Raw genomic sequence first — 22,534 nt, 5'->3', positions numbered from 1 at the left:
GTTATCTTCACCCCTGGGCCTTGAGCTCTGGGCATTTCCCTGATTCCTAGAGTTTAGCAGGTGCCTTTCTAATTCACATAAGAGGTGCTCAGTAATGATTTGTGGAATTCATGAATGAATGATGAACTCCTCGAGGGCAATGATATGCCTTCCTCCTCTCTGTGTTCCTGCGCATTGCCTTGCACACAACAAGCTCACATAAACATTTGCTGAATGGAGGAGCATTGCGTTGGAGCAGAACAAGCATGGATGAATTATAGAGCCCTGGATGAGAATGCTGGCTCTATCTCTTGTTGGTTGTGTGCCTTGAGGGGCAATTTGCTTCCTTCTTAGGACTCAGTTTCCTCACCTGTAAAGTGGGGAATATTATGTAACTCTTGCTCAGTTGCAACAGTTTGTTGTGAGGATTGCGAAGCACCCAGTGTAGTATTTAGCACGTAGTAGGGGTTCAGTTAATGTTTGCTCCCTGTTTTTCCTTCTTTGAATTTGACTGCCCACTCTCATCTGGGGGCATCTGTTGGTGAAGAGCCAAGTCAGGCTTTGCTGTGGATGTGGGACTAGCCCCTCCCCTTCCTGCATGCCACATTCTTCCACCGGTGATCCGTGAGACATGCTCGCATCTTCTTTTTCTGTTCTGAGTACTTGCCCAGCGGCCTGGGTCTTGTCAGGTGGGTTTACTACATCTGCCTCTTGTGTTCTTCCCTGGAGATTCCCTCCTCCCTGGTGGCCTTTGGAAGGCTCTGAGTGGTGAGAGAGGTCAGGGGTGAGCCGGCTTTCTTTTGTTCTTGGTTTTGTTTGCTTGGCACAGAATGTCTTAAGGCTAAAGTTTATATTATCATCTTCTCATAGTCCTATTATTGTCCTTCTGTGCTGGCTCCTGGGGGAAGGAAGCTTCTAGCTCCTAATTCTCAGCATTTGAACCTTTCCTCTGGGGAACACTGGGGTGACTTTGCTGAGACATCATCCTCATATGTGTCCTACTGCTTTCTTTCTAGGGTTAAGCTCAATTTAAAGGAAGGGATGCTTTTCTAGATCAGGATCTCAGCAAGGTGGAAGGGTGGTGTCATTGCAGCACAGAAATGGGAGAGGAATGCTGGTATGATGGAGTGTTTCTCAAAGTGTGGTCTTCCAATCGCCACAGGAAGATTTCTGGAAACTACCCAGGACCGTCCAATTCAAACTTCCTGGAAGTGGGGCTAGGGAATCTGCATTTAGCAAATGACTGTTAGGCTCCAGCTTTACTTATGAAGTGGGAAGAACAGTGACCCAAACACTTGATCAAAGTTACATATTATTGGGACTTTGAGTCCTTTCATCTTTCTGTGCCTCAGTTTCCTCATCTGTAAAATGAACGTAATAGATTAGACTAATACTCTCCCCTTCTGAAGACTAGGATTTACCACCAAAACACCATTATCTTTCATTGACTTGAAAATGATGATTTGTAAGAACGTTTGACATGCTGAGCCTGTCTTTTAAGGAGTCTGAAGTACAAAACATGAACCCTGCCTCAAGGTGTTCAGAATCTAGTTGAGAAGGCAACTCTCATGACATCCAGAAGCTATCAAGGTAGTGTTTAAGTAGTAAAGTATGTAATTTGGTTTTAATCACAATAGGACTTTAGAAGAGAGAAGACTTGGATGACTGGGGTAGTCTTAGGAAGCTGCCTGAAGAATGTGGATTTTGAGCTGTTTCTCGAACAACAGACAGGCACGTGCATGTGGAAAGAGGACTAAGCACAGGCAATGATACAAAAATATAGCATGAAAGAAAGAAAGCAGAGATGGGAGAATGGGTTTGGCTTATTTGCGGCACCTTGAGAAACTTGGATTGCTAAAGCAGAGGACAGTTTCTTGAGAGCTGTGGAAAAGTGGTTAGAGAAGAGAGTGTGGGCCAGACGGTACAGTGTACTACATACCAGGCTAAGGAGTCTGGATTTCATCCTTAGGCAGAGGGAGCCAGTAAAGATTTCTAACCAAGAAAGGGCGTGAATTAAGAGGCAAAATTAAACCTATCTACCATGAAGGCAGAAATAATATTCATTGGCGTGTGGAAGGATGTGTTTGTCTGGATCCTCCAAAATGCAGACACCAGGATGAGATTAGATACACAAGAAACATATTAAGGACAGACAAGATGGAGGGAGGGAAGGAAAGAAGGAGAGTGGTTCAAGCATTGGGTAAGGAGAATGAGAGAGTGAGAACAGCTCTGGGTTCTTAGATGGGTTTTCCAGACCCTGTTGTTTGTTGGAAGCTGTATTAATTAAGTGGAATTCTTACCCCTCAACATCTCTTTTCTTCTTTCTATGTGGACTTTGCACTTTTTGGAGGTTGTTTTGATGTCCCTGAAGGCTTGATATTGGGAGAAAATGAAGTGGTCTGACTTGCTCCTGCAGAGCTCTAGATGGGTTTTCTGACCTATTTCTAGAAGAGCATGGTTTTGAGTTTGTTTGTCCAGAATTTGGGATGCCCTGCACATAGCCAGCCATGTTTTACATAGTGACTGTGAGAATGACTTTGTAGATGAAAGAAGGTAAAATGAAGGGGAGAGGAAGTCTGTTGTGTCTGTGTGTGTATAAATTCAACAAGCAGGAATTATTGACACATTACTGGGCAAGTTGGTTGGGGAGGATGTGGAGAAGTCTCTTGACTTAATTAGCCGCTGACTTTAACAAATAAGAAAACTAGCTATGAATGGGAGAGGCAAGGACCACTGAGTGACTGTGGCCAACAATTCTTTGCTTGGGATACACACTTCTTGCTGTTGTGCTATGCTAATAGGACTGGTAGCTTGGTAAATTCTGCTGTTCAACAAATAGCTGTGCCATTGATATTTCTCTTGGCTTGGCTGTTTCTTGCCAACCTGCCACTTACCAACACAGGATGCAATCTGAGAGGAGACTTATGAGCCCTCCAGGCATGGCCCTGCAGGGATGTTGAATGTTCCAAACCAACTTTGCCATAGACTCTCTTTGACCCATAATGGGTCACATCCTTGCGCCTTATTTTTTCTTAGTTTACATAAAAGAAATGGAAATAGTGCTTACCGACCCCATGGCATGCTGGATGAGAATAAATCTCAAAGTGAGTGTTTTGTTGTCAGTTAAATGCCATAAAAATGGTCAATATAATGGCTCATTATTTTTCTTTAATCTTAAATGGCTACCTAGAATGGGAAAGACCCATATTGGTAGCAAAAATTCATTATCTCAGAAAGAGTTTAATGGCTGCTGTGCAAATGAACTAGAGGAAGTTAAATTGTGGAATGGGAAGGAGCTGAGAAAAGTGAAATGAGTTGTGCATTAAATTTAGATAAACACAATTATGTGTAACTGGATTATCACGCGTGCAGCCAGACGCTGTATCTTAGGCACCTGCATTTTGATTAAAATCAATTCAGGTGCATGCATCCTTGTAGATATGGAGTTGTGCCTAAGCCACTGTCCAGGCACATGAGGAGCAGGCAGGGAAACATCTGATATCCACGCCCCCACCTGGAGAAGTTAAAGGGCATGGGACCAGACTGACTAGCCCAAGAGCATTTCAAAAAACTAAACCCTATTATAGGCAGCTCCAGCTTTCTGACAGGTATAGCTTCTTTCTGGTGTATTAATTCCAACTGGAGTCAAGAAAGTGGTTCTGGAGTCCAGTGAAGTACAATGACTTGCTTCGTCCATGGTGGGAACAGATGCTACATGGTAGATGGCAGATGGCGTCAGAGGATGTTGGGGACTGGCCCTGCCTGCTATTCAAGTATTTATGGCTTTTGAGGCCCTACTGGTGGAAACATAAAATCTCTTTGAACCGCTCTGTACATGGGGAGAATCAGGCCTGTTTCCTCCTTACCTTGTTAGGTCCAAGTCTGTGAGTCAGAATCATCTCCAGATCAAAAGCAAGCGCATTCTCTGATCTTTGTCTGGGTGGCAATACGAGTGAACGGAGCCAGCCAGCCTGTGCCTGACCTTGAAGGGGGACAGATGTGGAGAAACAACTGTCCATAACCCAGTTAATTCCTGTTGGCATGTTTTATTTCAAATGCAAAGCATTGTCAGGATTAAAATAAATGCTACCAGTTACAGGGATGCATTAAATTAATAATGTTTTTTCTTGCTTGATCCTATAATACCCCTGAACTCAACGGATAAATACTAAGCTCTCCTCTGGGTGATTTGAAATACACTGTATATTGTTACACAAACTAAAGTAAGCTTCCTTTTTTTCCCCTTTGTTCCTCTTCTCTGCCCCTGCCTTATCCCTCTCACAGGTTATACTTATCCTGACGAAGCTGTACGACTTCAACCTGGGGAGCGTGACTGAGAGTTCACTTTGGAGGTAAGTGGATTAGAGATTCTTAACTAGCTACTCTGGCTTGGCTCACATGAGGAGTGCCAGCTAAGCAGCTGGGAAGCATGTTTTGGAAGGAGCAGAAGATGTCCTCCTCCTGGAAGCCCTCTTTAATGCCCCAGGTGGAACTGATGGCCCCCACCTGTGAATTCCCTTAGCACTCTGCTTATCTCTTTTGGGGCCTGTCACACATTCTTCTTCGCACTGTTGTTGCCTCTGCATTCCTGCAGTGTCTCATTCTACTTGATGAACACAGGTCTGGTTAGAGAGATCGGATGAGTGTGCCTGAAACATGGAGCGACCGTGAATAAGGGACCCTGCTGTGGGAGGGATTCTTGCCTTGCTTGTGAGTCTTGGCCCAAGGACTGTTTCCAGTCCTTTGTGTCTGTAAGATGCTGTGGTTCTTGAGAGGTCTGTACTTTTGGGAACAGACACACGTGGGAATCAGGTCCCTGTGATGACTTTTGTGGTCCCTAGGCACTTTGCCTTTGTGGACTCCTTTTTCCCTAAAATAATATTTTTAAAATATATATTATATGACTGCATTGGTATAAAGATGAATATATTAGTATAGTATATTAAAACATTTTTTCAGCCTAAAACTTCATTTTTTTGTTTTGACTTTAAAAGAAAAGGAAAGCATTGTTGTGGCTCCCTAAAAGCATTGTAAGTGCCCCTAGGCACTGTGCCCATTTGCACCTTCTGGATAAGTCAGCCCCAGTTGGATGCTGGGCCAGCGGGACAGTAAGAAGGATATGGACTAAGTTAGAGAGGATTTGAGTGAAGCCATGAACCTAGAAGTTTCTCTAGACACGGGACACCTGCACACTCACCCTTCCATATACCTCCTCACACGCACATACACACACTTGCACTCACGGCCACACTGCCCGCAGTCACAAAGGGTAACGCAAGCTTCATCAGCCACTGTGAGTTGGTGCTTCATGCCCTGTGCTTATTATGTGCATGGGACTCAAGGGGGCTATGTATCTATCCTGTTTGCTTTGTCATTTGTAAACACTGGGAGGGTGCTGTCACAAAAAGCCATTCACCTGAGTGCGTCATCATCCCAGAACCTTGTCCTGAGGGTTTCCTGGGGGCTTGGAGCAGAGGGGTCTGGGGCCTGAGTATCTGTGCACCTTGCTTCCTCTTCATCTGACCTGTTTGTTTGCAGAGGACTAACCAGAGCCTCTCTCCCAGGAAGGGGGAGCAGTCACAGCATCTATTAAATATTTAGGGGTTAATTGCTCATATCGACAGAGGCCTGCCTCCATGTGTGCAGGATGTCCAAAACCTAATTTTGCTGCTCAGTGAAAATTGGCAGAGGTATAAGTAACCAGGGTGCCTCTAATGGATGAAAGCATGCCTATTTCCGCTTATGTGGGACTCATAGGGAATTAGAACCACAGAAACTTTCCCCTCAGGCCCAATCGCAGTGACACTGTAGTGATCCTTTAAGCCTGACTCCATGCTGTCTGCTTGGTGCAAATAATAAAACAAGCCAGGAAATCCTGTCCTGAGAAGGGAAACAGCTATCCCTGGCAGCCCAAGTTTCAGGAAAGGTTTGGCTAGTTTGAAGAGTGGGCCAGGCAAAGCCAGGGATCCTAGTCCAGGCCTTTAAGTGATAAAGTGTGTGCCCCATGGTCATAAAAGCCAGTATATTCACTAGTGTGTACCAAAGACAGTAGACAGCCAAGGGGCCCTAAGGACACACCGATGTCCAATTGCCGGGATTCAAGTCCCAGTTTGCCCACCAGAGAGCTCTGTAGCTTTGGGCACTTTACTTAAAGTCCGTGTGCCAGTTTCCTAGGTCTGCCACTATGCAACCCACTTCTCTCTCTCTCTCTCCAAGTCTCAGTTTCCCTGAATGTGAGTTGGAGATAGTACAGAACCTACCTGCGCTCTAGCTGTATTGTCCTTGCTCTTCTTAAAACAGGCCAACCTCTCTTCCCCAGAGCCCCTATATTTGGCTCTTTCCTTCTCCTGAGTTCTCTTCTCCTGGGAGTTGGGGTACCCCCTCACTTCCTTCCCCTCTCTGTTCTCCTAATCAGTGAGGCATTTCCCTGGCTTCATAGTCCATCACTGGGCTGCATTTTCCTCCTTAGTCCTCACCAGCCTCTGCCATGCTAAATATTTACCTACTGACTTATTTATTGTCTACCTACACCCACTAGTATCTAAGCCTGTAGAGAGAGAGAATTTTTCGATTTTAATTCAATGCTGTATCCTTAGCACCTAGAACAGAATCTGGTACATGGGAGGTACTTAATAAGCGTTTGCTCCACGAATAAATTAGTGGATGGATTGTAAGGATGCAATGAAATGATAAGTATACACACACGACGATCACTCACATGTAGGAAGTGCTCACTTAATTGTAATAATGAATGATTATTATAACCCTATGTGTTTGTATAGTTTTCATTCCGTTATTGACTTGATGCAGGGTTTCATGGGATGGAAATTATAGGGCACCCACTGGGATGTATTCTGTGTTATCTAGGAATTAGCAGAGATCTTCAGGAGTGATGGCGGGGGGTTAGGGAGAGGAGAAGAGTGGTTTAGGATGTTGTCCTTTGTGATGATTGGGAAGAATTGGAATATCAATTTCTACCTAGTCAAAGACACTCTTTTGTAGATGAGATTCTCTGATCTGTGTGTTGGAATGATGCACAGGATACAGTTTGGCAAATGAAAAGTGGAAAAATGTCCCTATCACAGGGAAAAGGCCAAGCAAGGCTGGGCTGCAGGAGAGAAAGGAGTCAAGCAGGAGGCAGAGGGCGCGGCTGGGTGTTGGGCCAGATTGGGAGCGTGTGGGACTCATCATGTTCACAGAAGGGGCTAAACCAAAGGGGTTACTCAGATTGTAGTTTACAGATAACAGATTCCATATGGTGTGACCTTTCAGGGATTTGAAAAGCTGGTGGATATTATGGGCTTTCCTTCTGGATAAATGTTATATATGAAGATATTTTTGTCTTCTGATGCAGAGGGTTCGTAGGTCCGATAAAGCCCAGCTTAGGAACCCCCGGGTAGATATGATTGAGAAAAAGGACTGCTCCTAAACTTTGTGGGGATTTTCCAACTTGGTGGGGATGTACGGAGTGTCTTCGAACTTTTTATTATCCTCCCCTCTCACCGCTAAAGATGTGCCTCCCATCCTCTTTTCTATACTGATAATGGTGATGTATTTTATAGTTACAGCCTAGAGCACTATGATCTTCCTTACTAATACAGGGTAGAGAGAAAAAAAACCTAAACATGCACCTTTTGGTTTCATGATTTGGCCCAAAATGCTTAACCAAGTTGAAGTTGAATTTGATGATTCTTCTTCAATTTTCTGTACAGCAGGGAGCCTGGCACAGCAGCTGTCATGACAAGATGACACTCCCTGTCAGGTTACAAAGTGATATAATTATTTGCCTCACTGGATTAATAATTCAAAGGCCGTCTACCTCTAAATAGACAAAAGGCTGTTTAAAAGCCGTCAGTAGTGTAGCAGTATCTTGTGTCCTTGTGACATTCTTTCTAGAACTCCTTGGTGCTGTAATATTGGAGGGGGTCAACATTTTTTCTCTACCTACACAAGGATGGCTGTGTAAATTGGCTATTTAGACAACCATCTGTTGGTGTCCCTTCGTCAAAGAACATTTTACGTATATGATTTCAAGCTTATAGAATTAATGAGGTTGGGGACTGACTTTTTAAAAAGCCCCAGGGCTTCACTTTCAGGGTATTTTCAGTCCATAGTGTGTCAAATCTGGAGGATGCCCATCAGTCAAGAGTGATATTGGGCCCAACTCTATTCGATTTTCTGGAAGCCTTACCCAAGGAGGAGATAGGTGTCAAGGTCAGGAGGCTCAGCATCAATCTATCAGTTTCCTTCTCATCAAAGTAATTAAGAAGGAAGGCTCTGGAACTGGTGGCCAGTGTTCAAGTCCATGCTTCTGTCCTTAGCCACTGAGTGACCTTGAACAAGTGTTTTCACCTCTCTGTGCCTCCCTTTCCTTGTCTGTACAAGGAAGATTATACTAGCCCCTCATAGAGTGGTTATGAGAGTTCAATGAAATAAAATGTGTAAACTGCCTAGAAAAGTGCCTGGCATACAGTGCCTCCATGGAAAATGCTCAAGAAGGGCTAGTCATCATCATGTAATCCACCAGTAATTGAGCTGCTTCTCCATGCTTGTTTTTTACCTAACTTATCTTGTTCTATCCTTTACAACAAACTTGAGGGTTGGGTATCACTAGCCCCATTTTATAGATGAAAACGTTGAGTATTTCAGAGGTTAAATAACTTGCCCCAGATCATACAGCTAATAAGTTGGTGGGGGGCAGAGCCAGGCTATCTGGCTCCTAAATCTGTACTCACTTCACCCTGTGTACTGAGTCTGATGCCACCCTGAGAGTGGATTCATGGACTCCTGAAGAATAAGACATATGTTTATGGGTAGGAGAAAGTAATGACACAGAAAGTGGGAGAGGGAGAAAACCCCGGAGTGGGAAAACTGCTATAGAGTAATTGAGCTGGAATTTCAACTCCTGGGCTAAAATATTCCTTGGCAATTGAGATGCATGCTGTCTAGTCCAGTGCCATCCAATTAGAAATATATGTGAGCCACATATGTAATTTTAAATTTTCTGGTAGCCATGAATATGAAAAGAAACAGGTGAAATTAATTTTAATATAGTTCCTTTAACCTGGTTATATAAAACTATCATTTCAATATGTAACCAATAAAAATTATTAATGAGCTGTCTTGCATTCTTTTTTCTGTAGTAAGTCTTTGAAATCCAATGTGTATTTCACACAAGGGCATATCTCAATTTGAACTAGCCACATTCTGAGTGTTCGATTGCTGCACATAGCTAGTGGATGCCACTTAGCACAGTGGAAGTCTAGTTCTCTGCTTTTTAAACATTGTCAGTTAATTTTGGAGGTCACTGTTTTCTTCATAGAAGTGCATACCTGTTTTATCAAAGGACAACAGGTGAAAAATCTACTTTTACTGCCACTGTTCTGGAAGGGAATTATCCTGTAATCTTATGGTACTTGGAATATGTGCAGTGTTCGAGAGCTGACCGGATCCATATCAAAACTCTGATAATCTAAAATGGGAGGAAGAATATGTAAATCCATCCACAAAAATCGAAGAGGAGTCCCTGAAACTTTCAAGTCTTTGAACTGTGATCTTGGAATTCTGAAATAATCCTAGCTGTTGAGCCTAGAGTCAAAGAAACTTAGAGTTAGGAAGGATGACAGCAAACACATCTTGAACCATAGAACCTTGTCATTTTAGGGATAGGGATGTGAGTTCCAGGAGAGGAAGACACTTTCCCTGAGTTTCCCGGGTCTTAAGTCTGAGATTAGGAGCACTCCCTGGCTCCTGATCTGGGACTCCTTCCAGAGTGTCACATGTCCTCCCAAATGGAAACCCTGCAGCTGGATCGAGGTAACCTGTACTTCATGTCTCCTCCATTCCCACTGAAAGTAGGCCTGTGTCAAATGGTTGCAGACATCCTGGACTCAAAGACAGGGCCACTTTCTTGCTCATTTCTGTGACAACAGCATGCTTTGGTGCCATCTTCATGCTCCTCTGCACACACAGGTCTGTGTATCTCTGCCTCATTTGGCGGCATTATGGTCCTCGATTTGGGAGCAAGGGCATTTTTTTCCCCTGGAAATAGAAGCTATGATAGTAAGGCCAATTAATCCACTGCTTGAGGTTCTTGAGTCTTTTAATTTTAAACGTAAATCATGGTCAGGATTTATGTTTCTGACTAACAAGTCACTTCTTGAACTCAGTTCTGTATGTCTTAAACATTAACACTTGGACTGATAAGCGACATTACCCTTCGCTCAAAAACCACGTTTTTTAAGGTAATAGTTTGTGGAGGGAGATGAGCCAGCAGACAATTCTCCAGCTTCATTCTCTCTATCCCAAGTGCTAGTCTCTAGCAAAGGTCCCTGAGTGGCCAGCTTCTGATGAGGTGTGAGATCTCCCCAGGAGATTTCCTATTGGGTTAGGAGTGCTCACAGAGCAAAATGAATTTGCAGTTGTCTAGGCATAAGAGCAACCAGGAATCCTCTGCAGTGGATGGTTCCTCTCCATTGCTGCTTCCCCTCGGTTCTCGTCTCTCCTCTCTTGCTCTGTCTCTTCCACCCCTAGCCTAGCGCTATGGGAGACATTCTGCTGTCAGAAAAGTAACTAGGCTGCTCAGCCATTCCTCCTGTGTGCCTGGCCTCAGGGTCCTCAGAGCAATGGGGCTTTGGATTGAGGGGTTCCTGTTAGGGTATTTATGGAGCGGACCACTTCCTGGGCACATCCTCCCGAGCACATCCTCCTAGACACCCTCCCTGACCCTCCTCCCTGAGTGGCTATCCTCCTCCTCTGCTGTCTGCTAGCGTCACATCCTTATGCTGTGTTGGTGGTTTGTTCCCAGCCTGGGAGCCTCTCAAGAGGAGGGACCACCTGCCTTTCTTGTTTCTGGATCTACAATGCCTAGCACTTGGGCTGCACTAAGGGCCTGGACAACTGAATTAAAGTTCTGATAGTCCCAAACCAGCCCCATCCCCAGCCCCAGCCCTTGATGCTTTCCTTGTACTGAGTTGTCGCATCTGCCACTGGGGAATCCTGTGACTTTTCATCTGGTTTGCAAGCTGTTGTCTGGACCATTTATTTCCTCCCCTAATTGTTCTGTCAGTGACCTTTCTGGGGGATGTTGTTATTTTTTTAAACAGAAAATGGAGACCTTTTGGATTTATTAATTTTTGTTTGCCAAGAAAACCCGATAATAATTGCTAAGTCTTCCCAGAAGTTATTAGTTTACAAATTTTAATGACACTCATCTTTTATTTATTCCCTCCCTCTACAGCTGCTTACCCCAGTCCCATAGTGGAATTCCTGCTGAATCTGAGTGAATTAGTGGAAACAAAACTGCAGATTGGAATGACATTTTTTTTTTTTGCTGGACTGTTAATTAAAAACTTTCCATCCTATTTGCTAGGCTCTTCATATGTGAGGTCCCGAAGGCTGGGCTGATATGGGCTGTGAAATTCTCCCTGTAGAACTGGGGCCTTCTTCGGTTTGCTTTTAGTGGTAATGAATCTGGTGAAAACTCTGAATGAGTCACAGAATATTCAATTGAACAGATATTAATTGAGCTTTTGTTATATAAGCAGCCCTGTGCTCATTGCTGGGAGATGCAGAAGAAGTGTGTCATGATTGCTATCCTCAAGGAATGTTAGGTTGGTTGGAAGATAAGATTAATGTACACAGGAAACAATATCAGGCATGTGCAAGAATGTATATGTATATACAAAATACAGTGCATTCTGCAATGAGTGGCCCTACTGTAGAAAGACTTATATTTTCATTATTATCACCCCACTTTATTCCAAAAAGCCTGCAAAGCAGTTCTAGGAATGAATTAGAGAAGTGATCACTGTGGCATATGTATTTTGTTTTGCTCTTTAATATAAAACATACTTATTTTCCCCATTAGGATGTGAAGCTCTTTAGAGGGAAGACTATTTCATATACCAGTAGTTCCCATGGATCTCAGAAATACCTGGTAACAGATGAGATTGAGTGTGTGTGGTGGTTAGGAGAGTGGGTCCTGGATCCAGATTGCCTGGATGTGAATCCCAGCTCTACTGCTTACTGGCTGCGCTGCCTTGGGTAATGTTTTAATTTCCATGAGCCTCAGTTTACTTATCCATATAATGGAATGGCAATAAGACCAATATCATGGAAGGTTTATGAGGACTCAGTGAGATAATGCATGGAACGCAAAGCACCTGAAATCTAGTTAGTACTTAATATAATAATTATTGTTTGTTTATAGGCCCATATCCTCCTAGCTCAGCAGCTTCTGCCAGGCTCCAGATGACAGCTGTGCTGATATCTTCAGGGGGGTGAGGTGCAGAACACATCTAGAATCCTAAGTACGTAATGTCTGGAAATGATACATTTCTATTGAGAGAACATTCTGGAGTCTTCTCCTTGAGGTACTCATCTGTGTTTGGCAAAAGGGGAAAGTTAATATATTTCTTATTTTTCCTACACTAGATGATGATGATGATTTTGAGTGCAGGATGCAAAGCACAACCTGGTTTTCGGTTTCCCTAACCTAGTGTTGAGTTAACTCATCTGTTCCTGCTTATTTTCTTTTTAATGCAACTATTAGGAGATCTAAGGCCGGTTGAAGAGCTTCGTTGTTACTTCTCAAATAATTATCATGGAAGGCAGGATGGGGTCATGAATCTTTCTCAAACTTGATATACCCTCAGGATTACTTGTAGAATGTGTTAAAAATCTAGATTCCTGGGCCCTACCCAAGAGATTCCAATTTAGTAAGGCTGGTGCTACTCAGGATGTATAATTTTAAAAGCTCCCTGGTTGATTCCAATCTTCAGGTAGGCTTGGGAACCACCGAGCTCAGAGGAAGCTTGGGTTCTAGGCCCATCTCAGTTACTGGTTAATTGGATTGCTCATGCCATCCTTGTGTTTCCTCATAAAGGTGTTAGTTGGAATGATTTCTCGAGTCTCTTTCAACTCTAAATCCACAGTCTCTGCCAACTTGGGAAGTCACACAGAAGCCCACACAGGATATATGATGCTCGATGGATAACAGCCCCAGTTCTGAGCACGGCCACCTTCCTTAAAAAATTTGGTCATGTCAACAAAATAACATGCTGTTCACTGATGGATAATGGCCAGTTGGCAGGTATTAGCCAGAAGTCCTGTCTGAAGTACTTAATTTAAATTCATTAAACATAGGGAGCCTCATTCAATCTCTGAAAGTCTTTGTTCCAAAAAAAAAAAAAAAAAAAAAAAGAATGAGAAGGAGTTTGCCCTAAATATTGAGCCCTCAGACATCTCACTTTGGTAGAGCATTGAGAAATGGAGAAGCATATCTGGATTACAGATTTAATGTTTTCCCATTTATTATGGGAAAGAGGGGTTCTTTTTATGGCCTAGCCTCTTTTCATCCTCTAGGCAGACCTGGACTTGTATAAATCTTGATTTTTGTCCAGTGGCTGAGAGACTGTAACTCTTTTGTATGGATTGTGTCTGTTGATTGTTGTTTTATGTTCCTTTCCCTTTCCTTCAAATGCAGTGCCATTTTATCACAATCATAAATAACCATTTGAAGCAGGGGTGTGAGGTTCGGCCCGTCTCTTTCCACAGCCTGAGCCTCTCTCATTTTTGCAGCAGTAGATTCATTAGCCTTCTAATGAAGTTAATAAGTAACCGGGATCAGACAGTCCCTTCTAAAATAACATTTATAAATGGATGCATTTCCCTACTCTCTAAGGTAAGCGTTAATTTATTTCCCTGCCAGATGTCCACATGTGTAAAACTATGATAGGTGGGCCCTTGGAATGTGGTTTGAAGCCAAAAAAGGGGAAATTTTCAATTCACACAGAGCCTATCTATTTCCAAGTTTATAGGAGTGGATTTTTACATACTGCGTTACTGCTTATATATATAACGACTATAAAGTGTAGGTAGTCAAGCTTTCATACTTACTTTCTCATCGTTTAGTGGCCAATTACTTTATTGGACATAGACTGTAAATGTCATTAGGAGGCTTCTGTCAGCTTCCCCACAAAGACATTATTTTGGAGGCAATAAACTGGTAAAAAGGCGTCTTCTCCCTGTCTCACGTCTGTGAGGTTTCTTTTCAGGAATTGCTGAACTTACAAAGGGAGCACTTCACATCTTGTTGTTGCTTCCAAATGTTTTGTGCCCAAGTTAAAGCTAAAGTCAAGTCTTCAAATGCAATCCACAGAGTTTATCTTTTAAAAGATCCCCCTTTGGTTAATCTCCGTACTATATAAAGAACTCACACAACTCAACAACAAAAAAGTCAAACAACACGATCAAAATATGGGCAGCGGACATGAACAGACATTTTTCCAAAGAAGGTATATGGATGGCCAATAGGCACATGAAAAGATGCTCATCATCACTGATCATCAGGGAAATGCAAATCAAAACTACACTAAGATATCACCTTATACCCGTTAGAATGGCAAAAATAACCAAAACAAAAAGTAACAAATGTTGGAGAGGTTGTGGAGAAAAAGGAACCCTCATACACTGCTGGTGAGAATGCAAACTGGTGCAGCCACTGTGGAAAACAGTATGGAGATTTCTCAAAAAATTAAAAAATAGAAATACCATATGACCCAGCCATCCCACTACTGGGTATCTATCCAAAGAACTTGAAATCAGAAATTCCAAAAGTCCCATGCATCCCAATGTTCATTTCAGCATTATGTACAATAGCTAAGATGTGGAAGCAACCTAAGTGCCCATCAACTGATGATTGGATAAAGAAGATATGTATATATGTATACACAATGGAATACTACTCAGCCTTAAAAAAGGATAAAATTGTCCCATTCACAACAACATGGATGGACCTTGAGGGTATTGTGTTAAGTGAAATAAGCCAGATAGAGAAAGATAATCTCTGTATGACTCCACTCTTATGTGGAAGTTAAACATATAGACAAAGGGAACAGATTAGTGGTTACCAGGGGAAAGGGGGGTGGGGAGTGGGCACAAAGGGTGAAGTGGTGCACCTACAACACGAATGACAATAATGTACAGCTGAAATTTCACAAGGTTGTAAACTATCATAATCTCAATAAAAATTAAAAAAAATCCCCCTTTCAATGGTACTAACCTCTTAAACTGGTATAATATTTGTCGTGAATGCATGGCATGTCTCATATTTCTGGGAGGAATGTGAGGCTGTGTAAGTGAACATTCCATTTTACAGATGGATAAACTCAGCTCTCGGATGGGTTGGTGGTCAGTGATTTCAGATCTGGACTCAAATTGTGTTCTCCGAATTCTCAACAGCCCCATGCTCTTGCTGTGACATCACTAATCACTCTTCCTTGGCCTTTCTAGCTCGCAACCACTCATGTTTCATAAGAGATCTATGGCCAAGGGACTAGTTTGGGGCCTAGGAGTGGATTTCCTTGGATATTTGTCTAAGGGATTTTCAGTTCTGGTGGATCATGAGAATCACCTAGGAAATGTAAGGAAAGCCAGTTTCCTGGGACTTATTCTAAACTTGCTGTATTAATTTTGGGGGTCAAGATCAATGAACTTATAGTTTTAAGGAGCTCCCCACTTCATTCTTATGTAACCACTTACCTAAAAGACTTTATGGCCATTTTTGTTTTTGAAAGGTCCATGAAAACTTGTTTTGGGGAATCTTCCCCCCCAGCATAGCTTCTTTCCCTCTTACTCATTTTCCTTATGGTTGGCTTGGAATGACAAGCACAGTCGTTCATGCAAAAATCCATAGTCGCGTCCTCATCTTTATAAATGACAACCATAAAGGTTAATAATTGGAACGAGCTGTGGCACTTACTAATTAGCTCACATTCTGTCAGCATCAGGCTTGTTTAATTGGGCAATTAACATTGATTTTAGAGAGTGGTGCCACAAGAGAATGGTCCTAAGGTGCTGCTCTCCAGGGAGTTGTGCTTGAGATAAACCCTATGAGGATGAGTTGGTAGCTGGGAACCTAGGCTCCCCCAGGGTCAGAGAGCGTGACAAATGGGGCGTGGTTCCCAGTTGACTTTGGAAGGCTTTCTCTTCATAATTTTTGGTTGCAAGTAACAGAAATCATCACTAACCTAGGCAAGATATAGTATTTCTTGGACAAATATAGTATTTGTCCTTCTGTGTTGGGCTTATTTCACATAGCATAAAAGTCCCCAGTTTCTTTTATGTGTTGCAAATGGCAGGATTTCCACCTTTTTAAAAGCTGAATAATATTCCATTGTACAGAGAGGACAAAGTTTCACATTTTCATTATCCATTCATCCATTGATGGACATTTAGATTATATCCATGTCTGGATGATTGTGCATAATGCTGCAATGAACATGGTAGTGCAGATATCTCTTTGAGATCCTGATTTCAATACCTTAGGTTATATACTCAGAAATGGTATTGTTGGATTTATGGTAGTTCTATTTTTAGTCTTTTCGTGAAGCCTCCATACTGCTTTCCATAGTGACTGTAGCAGTTTATATTCCCACCAATTAGTGCACAATTGTTCCATTTTCTCTACATCCTTCCCAGCATTTGTTATCACTTGTCTTTTTGATAATAGTCATCCTAACAGATGTGAAGTGATATCTCATTGAAGTTTTGATTTGCATTTCCCTGATGATTACTGATGTTGAGCACCTTTTCATATGCCTGTTGGCCATTTGTATGTCTTCTTTGGAAAAATGTTTATTTAGTTGTTTAGCCCATTTTTAAAATCAGCCTATTTGCTTTTTTGCTATTGAGTTGTAGGAGTTCCTTATATATTTGGAATGTTAGCCCTTTATGGTAATGATATATGATCTGAAAATATTTTCTCCCATTCCATAGGTTGCCTTCTCATTTTGTTGATTGTTTCCTTTACAGTGCAGGAGCTTTTTAGTTTGAAGTAATCCAACCTGTCTGTTTTTGCGTTTGTTGCTTGTGCTTTTGGTGCCATATCCAATAAATCATTGCCAAGGCCAATGTCAAGAAGTTTTCCCTATTTTTTTCTTCTAGGAGTTTTGTGATGTTAGGTCTTATGTTTAAGTCTTTAACCCATTTTGAGTTGATTTTTTTGTATAGTGCGAGATAAAGGTTCAATTTCATTCTTTTGTATGTGGATATTCAGTTTTCTCAACACCGTTTATTGAAGAGACTATCCTTCACCCATTGTGTATTTTTGGCACGTTTGTTAAAGATCAGTTGATTGTATATGTGTGTGTTTATTTTTTGGCCCTGTATTCTATTCCATGGGTCTACATGTCTGTTTTTATGTCAGTACGTATTGTTTTGAGCACTGAAGTTTTGTAATATATTTTGAAATCAGGAAATGTGATGCCTCCAACTTTGATCGTTTTGCTCAAAATTACATTGGCTATTCAGGGGTTTCTGTGGTCTTATAAGAGATTTAGAATTTTTTTTCTGTTTCTGTGTAAAATGCCATTGGGATTTTGATGGAGATTGTATTGACTCTGTAGATCACTTTGAGCAGTATGGATATTTCAACAAAATTAATTCTTCCAAACTGTGAATGTGGTTGTCACTCCATTTATTAGCTTTTGTTTAATTTCTTTCATCAGTGTTTTATAGTTTTCAGTGAACAGGTCTTTTACCTCCTTGGTTAAATTTATTCTGAAATGTTTTATTTTCTTGATACTGTTGTAAATGGAATGGTTTTGGTGATTTTCTGTGTGGATAGTTCATTGTTAGGTATAGAAATGCAATTGATTTTTGAATATTGATTTTGTGTCCTGCAACTTGGCTGACCATTTATTAGTTCTGTTTTTTTTTTTTTATTCTTTAGGGTTTTCTATATATGACATCATGTCATCTGCAATTAGAGATAATTTTACTTTTGCATTTCCAATTTGAAAGCATTTTATTCTTTTTTTTTTTTTTTGTCTCATTGCTCTGGCTGGCACTTCCAGTACTGTGTTGAATAGCAGTGGTTAGAGTGAGCATCCTTGTCTTGCTCTAGATCTTTAGAGGAAAAGTTTTTCATCATTGAGTATGATGTTAGCTGTGCGTTTTTCATATATGGCCTTTGTTGTGTCGAGGTAAGTTTCTTCTGTACCTAATTTGGTGAGAGTTTTTTTCATGTGAGGATGTTGAATTTTGTCAAATGCTTGTTCTGGATCTATTGAGATGATCATGTGATTTTTATCCTTCATTCTATTAATGTGGTGTATCACATTGATTTATTTACATATATTGAACCATCCTTGCATTCCAGGGATAAAATCCCATTTGGTCATGGTATATGATCCTTTTAATGTGTTGTTGAATTAGGTTTGCTAATATTTTGTTGAAAATTTTTTCATCCATGTTCATCAGAGATTTGGACCTGTAGTTTTCTTTTCTTATGGTGTCTTTGTCTGGCTTTGATATCAGGGTGATGCTGACCTCATAAGATGAACTTGGAAGTATTTCTCCTTCTTATGTTTTTTGGAAGAGTTTAGGAAGAATTAATGTTAACTCTTCTTTAAATATTTGGTAGTATTCATCTGTGAAACCATCTAGTCCTGGGCTTTCTTTTTTGAGAGTATTTTGATTACTGATTCAATCTCTCTGTTTTTGCTATGTTCAGACTATCTATTTCTTCTTGATTCAGTTTTGATGGGTCATATGTTTCTGGGAATTTATTTGTTTTTTTCTAGGTTTTCCAATTTGTTGGTGTATGATTCATCATGATAGTCCCTTACAATCTGTTTTTAGCACTGTGGTATCACTTGTAATGTATCCTCTTTCATTTTAGATTTTATTTATGTGAGTCATTGCTTTTTTTTCCTTAGTTTCGCTAAAGATGTATTGATTTTTTTTCAAAAACACAACTCTCAGTTTTGTCAATTTTTTAATTGGTTTTCTATTCTCTTTCATTTATTTCTGCTCTAAACTGTATTATTTCCTTCCTTCTGCTAATTTTTGGCTTAGTTTGTTCTTCTTTTTCTAGTTTATTTTTTTCAAAATTTTTTCTCTTTTCTTATTTCTATTTATTTATTTTTTTGGTGAGGAAGATGGGCCCTGAGCTAACATGTGCTGCCAATCTTCCTCTTTTTGCTTGAGGAAGATTGTCACTGAGCTAATATCTGTGCCGATCTTCCTCTGTTTTATGTGAGATGCCTCCACAGCATGGCTTGATGAGTGGTGCTAGGTCTGTGCCTGGGATCTGAACCTGCAAACCCTCGGGCTGCTAAAGCAGAGCACGCGAACTACTTAGCCACTATGCCACTGGGCTGGCCAATTTTTCTAGTGTCTTGATGTGTAATGTTAGATTGTTTGAGATCTTTCTTCTTTTTTAACGTAGGTGCTGATTGCTGTAAACTCACCTCTTATTACTGCTTTTGCTTCATTCCATAAGTTTTGATACAGTCTGTTTTTGTTTGTCTCAAGATATTTTCTGTTGTCTCTTTTATTTTCTTCTTTGACCCTTTGTTTAAGAGTCTGTTGTTTAGTTTCCATGTATTTATGAATTTTTCAGTTTTCCTTGTGTTATTGATTTCTAGTTTCAGTCCACTGTGGTCAGAAAAGATACTTGGAAGGATTTAAATCTCCTTAGAGGGACTGGCCCAGTGGTGCGGCGGTTAAGTTCACACATTCTGCTTCTCGGTCACCCGGGGTTCACCGGTTCAGATCCCAGGTGCAGACATGGCACTGCTTGTCAAAAGCCATGCTGTGGTAGGCGTCCCACGTATAAAGTAGAGGAAGATGGGCATGGATGTTAGCTCAGGGCCAGTCTTCCTCAGCAAAAAGAGGAGGATTGGCAGTAGTTAGCTCATGGCTAATCTTCCTCAAAAAGAAAAAAAGAAAAATCTCCTTAGATTTGTTAAGACTTCTTTTGTGAGCTAGCATGTGATTTGTTCTGGAGAATATTCTGTGTGAACATTGGGTGGAATGTTCTGGTTATGTCTATGAGGTCCATTTGGTCTTTAGTGTTGTTCTAGTTTGGTGTTTCCTGATTGATTTTTCTGTCTGGGTGATCTATGAATTATTGAACGTGGGGTATTGAAATCTCCTACTGATATTAATGCATTACTGTCTCTTTATCCCTTCAGACTTGTCAGCATTTGCTTTATATATTTATGTGCTCTGATGTTGGGTATATGTTTATAATTTTTATATATTTTTGTTGAATTGACCCTTTTATAATTATACAATGACCTTCTTTTTCTCTTGTGATAATTTTGATTGAGATAAGTACAGCCACCCCTGCTGTCTTTTGGTTACCATTTGCATGGAATATCTTTTTGCCTTTCATGTTCAGCTTATGGGTGTCCTTAAATCTAAAGGTAGTCTCTTGTAGACAGCATATAGTTAGATCTTTTTTTTAAAAAATCCATTCAGCTGGGGGCTGGCCCCATGGCCGAGTGGTTAAGTTCACGCGCTCCGCTGCAGGCGGCCCAGTGTTTTGTTGGTTTGAATCCTGGGCGCGGACATGGCACTGCTCATCAAACCACGCTGAGGCAGCGTCCCACATGCAACAACTAGAAGTACCCACAACGAAGAATATACAACTATGTACTGGGGGGCTTTGGGGAGAAAAAGGAAAAAAAATAAAATCTAAAAAAAAAAAAAAATCCATTCAGCTACTCTATATCTTTTGATAGATGAGTTTAATATATTTACATTTTAAGTAATTACTAAGTTAGGACTTTCTCTTACCATTTTGTTAATTGTTTTTTTGTCTGTTTTGCAGTTCTTTCGTTTCTCACTTCATGTCTTGCTGTTTTCCTTTCTTATTTGATGATTATTTGTAGTGATGTACTTTGATTCTTTTCTCTATCTTTTTTTTTTGAGGAAGATTAGCCCTGAGCTAACGTCTGCTGCCACTCCTCCTCATTTTGCTGAGGAAGACTGGCCCTGAGCTAACATCCATGCCCATCTTCCTCTACTTTATATGTGGGACACCTGCCACAGCATGGCTTGATGAGTGGTGCCATGTCCACACCTGGCATTTGAACTGGCAAACCCTGGGCTGCCAAAGTGGAATGTGTGAACTTAAGCACTGCACCACCGGATGGGCCCCTCTTATCTCTATCTTTTTAAAAATGTACTATAGGTTTTTCTTTGTGGTTACCATGATGCTTGCATGTAACTTCTTATGTTTATAACAGCCTGTTTAAAGCTGATAACAACTTAACTTCAATTGCAAACAAAAAATCCACAATTTTACTGTCTCCCCCTTGTACTTTATGTCATTGATGTCAGAATTTATTTCTTTATATATTATGTATCCATTAACAATTTTTATGGTTATGGTTATTCTTAATACTTTTGTTTCTTAACTGTTATAGTAGGGTTAGAAGCGATTCATACATCCCCATTAAGGTGTTATGTTATTCTGTATTTGTCAGTATATTTACCTTTACCAGTGAGATTTATACTTTCATCTTTGTGATGTCTTTAATATGTTCAGTTTTGCAGTACATGAACATGGTACATCTCTTCATTTATTTAAGTCTTTGATTTTTTTAATCAGCATTTTGTAATTGTTTTTTCAATTATCTTATTGAGGTCATAATGGTTTATGGCATTGTGTAATTCCAGGTGTACGTTATTATTTATCAATTTCTGTATAGGCTGCTCACCACTAGTAGTCTAATTTTTATCCATCACCATACATCTGTGTCCCTTTACCCCTTTCACCCACCTCCTGCCCCCTTCCCCTCTGGTAACCACTAATCTGTTCTCTTTATCCATGTGTTTGTTTATATCCCACAGATGAGTGAAATCATGCGGTATTTGTCTTTCTCTGTCTGGCTTATTTTGCTTAACATCATACTCTCAAGGTCCGTTCATATTGTTGTAAATGGGACAATTTTGTATTTTTTATGGCTGAGTAGTATTCCATTGTGTATATGTACCACATCTTCTTTAGCCATTCATCCATAGAAGGGCAGGTTGGTTGCTTCCACGTCTTGGCTATTGTGAATAATGCTGCAAAAACATAAGCATGCTTAAATCTCTTTGAATTGTTGATTTCAAGTTCTTTGGATGAATGCCCAGTAGTGAAATAGCTGGATCATGTAATATTTTTATTTTTAATATTTTGAGAACTCTCCATACTGTCTTCCATCGTGGCTGCACCAGTCTGCATTCCCACCAGCAGTGTATGAGGGTTCCTTTTCTCTGCATCCTCTCCAACATTTGTTACTTTTGGTGTTGGTAATTATAGCCATTCTGACAGGTGTAAGGTGTTATCTCACTGTAGTTTAGATTTTCATTTCCGTAATAATTAGTGATGCTGAACCTCTTTTCATGTGTCTGTTGGCCATCTGTATATCTTCTTTGGAAAAATGTCTGTTTATATCCTCTGCCCACTTTTTGATCAAGTTGTTTGTTTATTGTTGTTGTTGAGTCGTATGAGTTCTTTATATTTTTTGAAATTAACCCTTTAGTCAGATATTTGCAATATTTTCTCCACGTTGGTGGATTGTCTTTTTGTTTTGTTCATGTTTTCTTTTGCCTTGCAGAAGCTTTTTAGTCTGATGTATTCCCATTTGTTAATTTTTTCTTTTGTTTCCCTTGCTTGAGTAGACATGGTATTTGAAAAGATGCTGCTAAGACTGATGTGAAAGAGTGTATGCCTATATTTTCTTGTAGGAGTTTTATGGTTTCAGGTCTTATA

The 22,534-nt window shown here is 40.7% G+C and overlaps 1 protein-coding gene across 1 annotated transcript in view; it reads left to right on the top strand.

Moving 5' to 3' along the window:
* SORCS3 (sortilin related VPS10 domain containing receptor 3) overlaps positions 1-22,534 on the top strand; it is a 566,960-nt gene that overhangs the window by 170,455 nt on the left and 373,971 nt on the right. The window contains exon 2 of the mRNA XM_070605236.1: positions 4,264-4,331. Within this exon, the coding sequence (XP_070461337.1) occupies positions 4,264-4,331 (68 nt within the window). The remainder of the gene's footprint in view (positions 1-4,263; positions 4,332-22,534) is intronic.

The sequence above is a fragment of the Equus przewalskii genome, chromosome 1 (genome assembly GCF_037783145.1).
Source record: "Equus przewalskii isolate Varuska chromosome 1, EquPr2, whole genome shotgun sequence".
NCBI lineage: Eukaryota > Metazoa > Chordata > Mammalia > Perissodactyla > Equidae > Equus > Equus przewalskii.
This window is presented reverse-complemented; position numbering and strand designations above follow the sequence as displayed.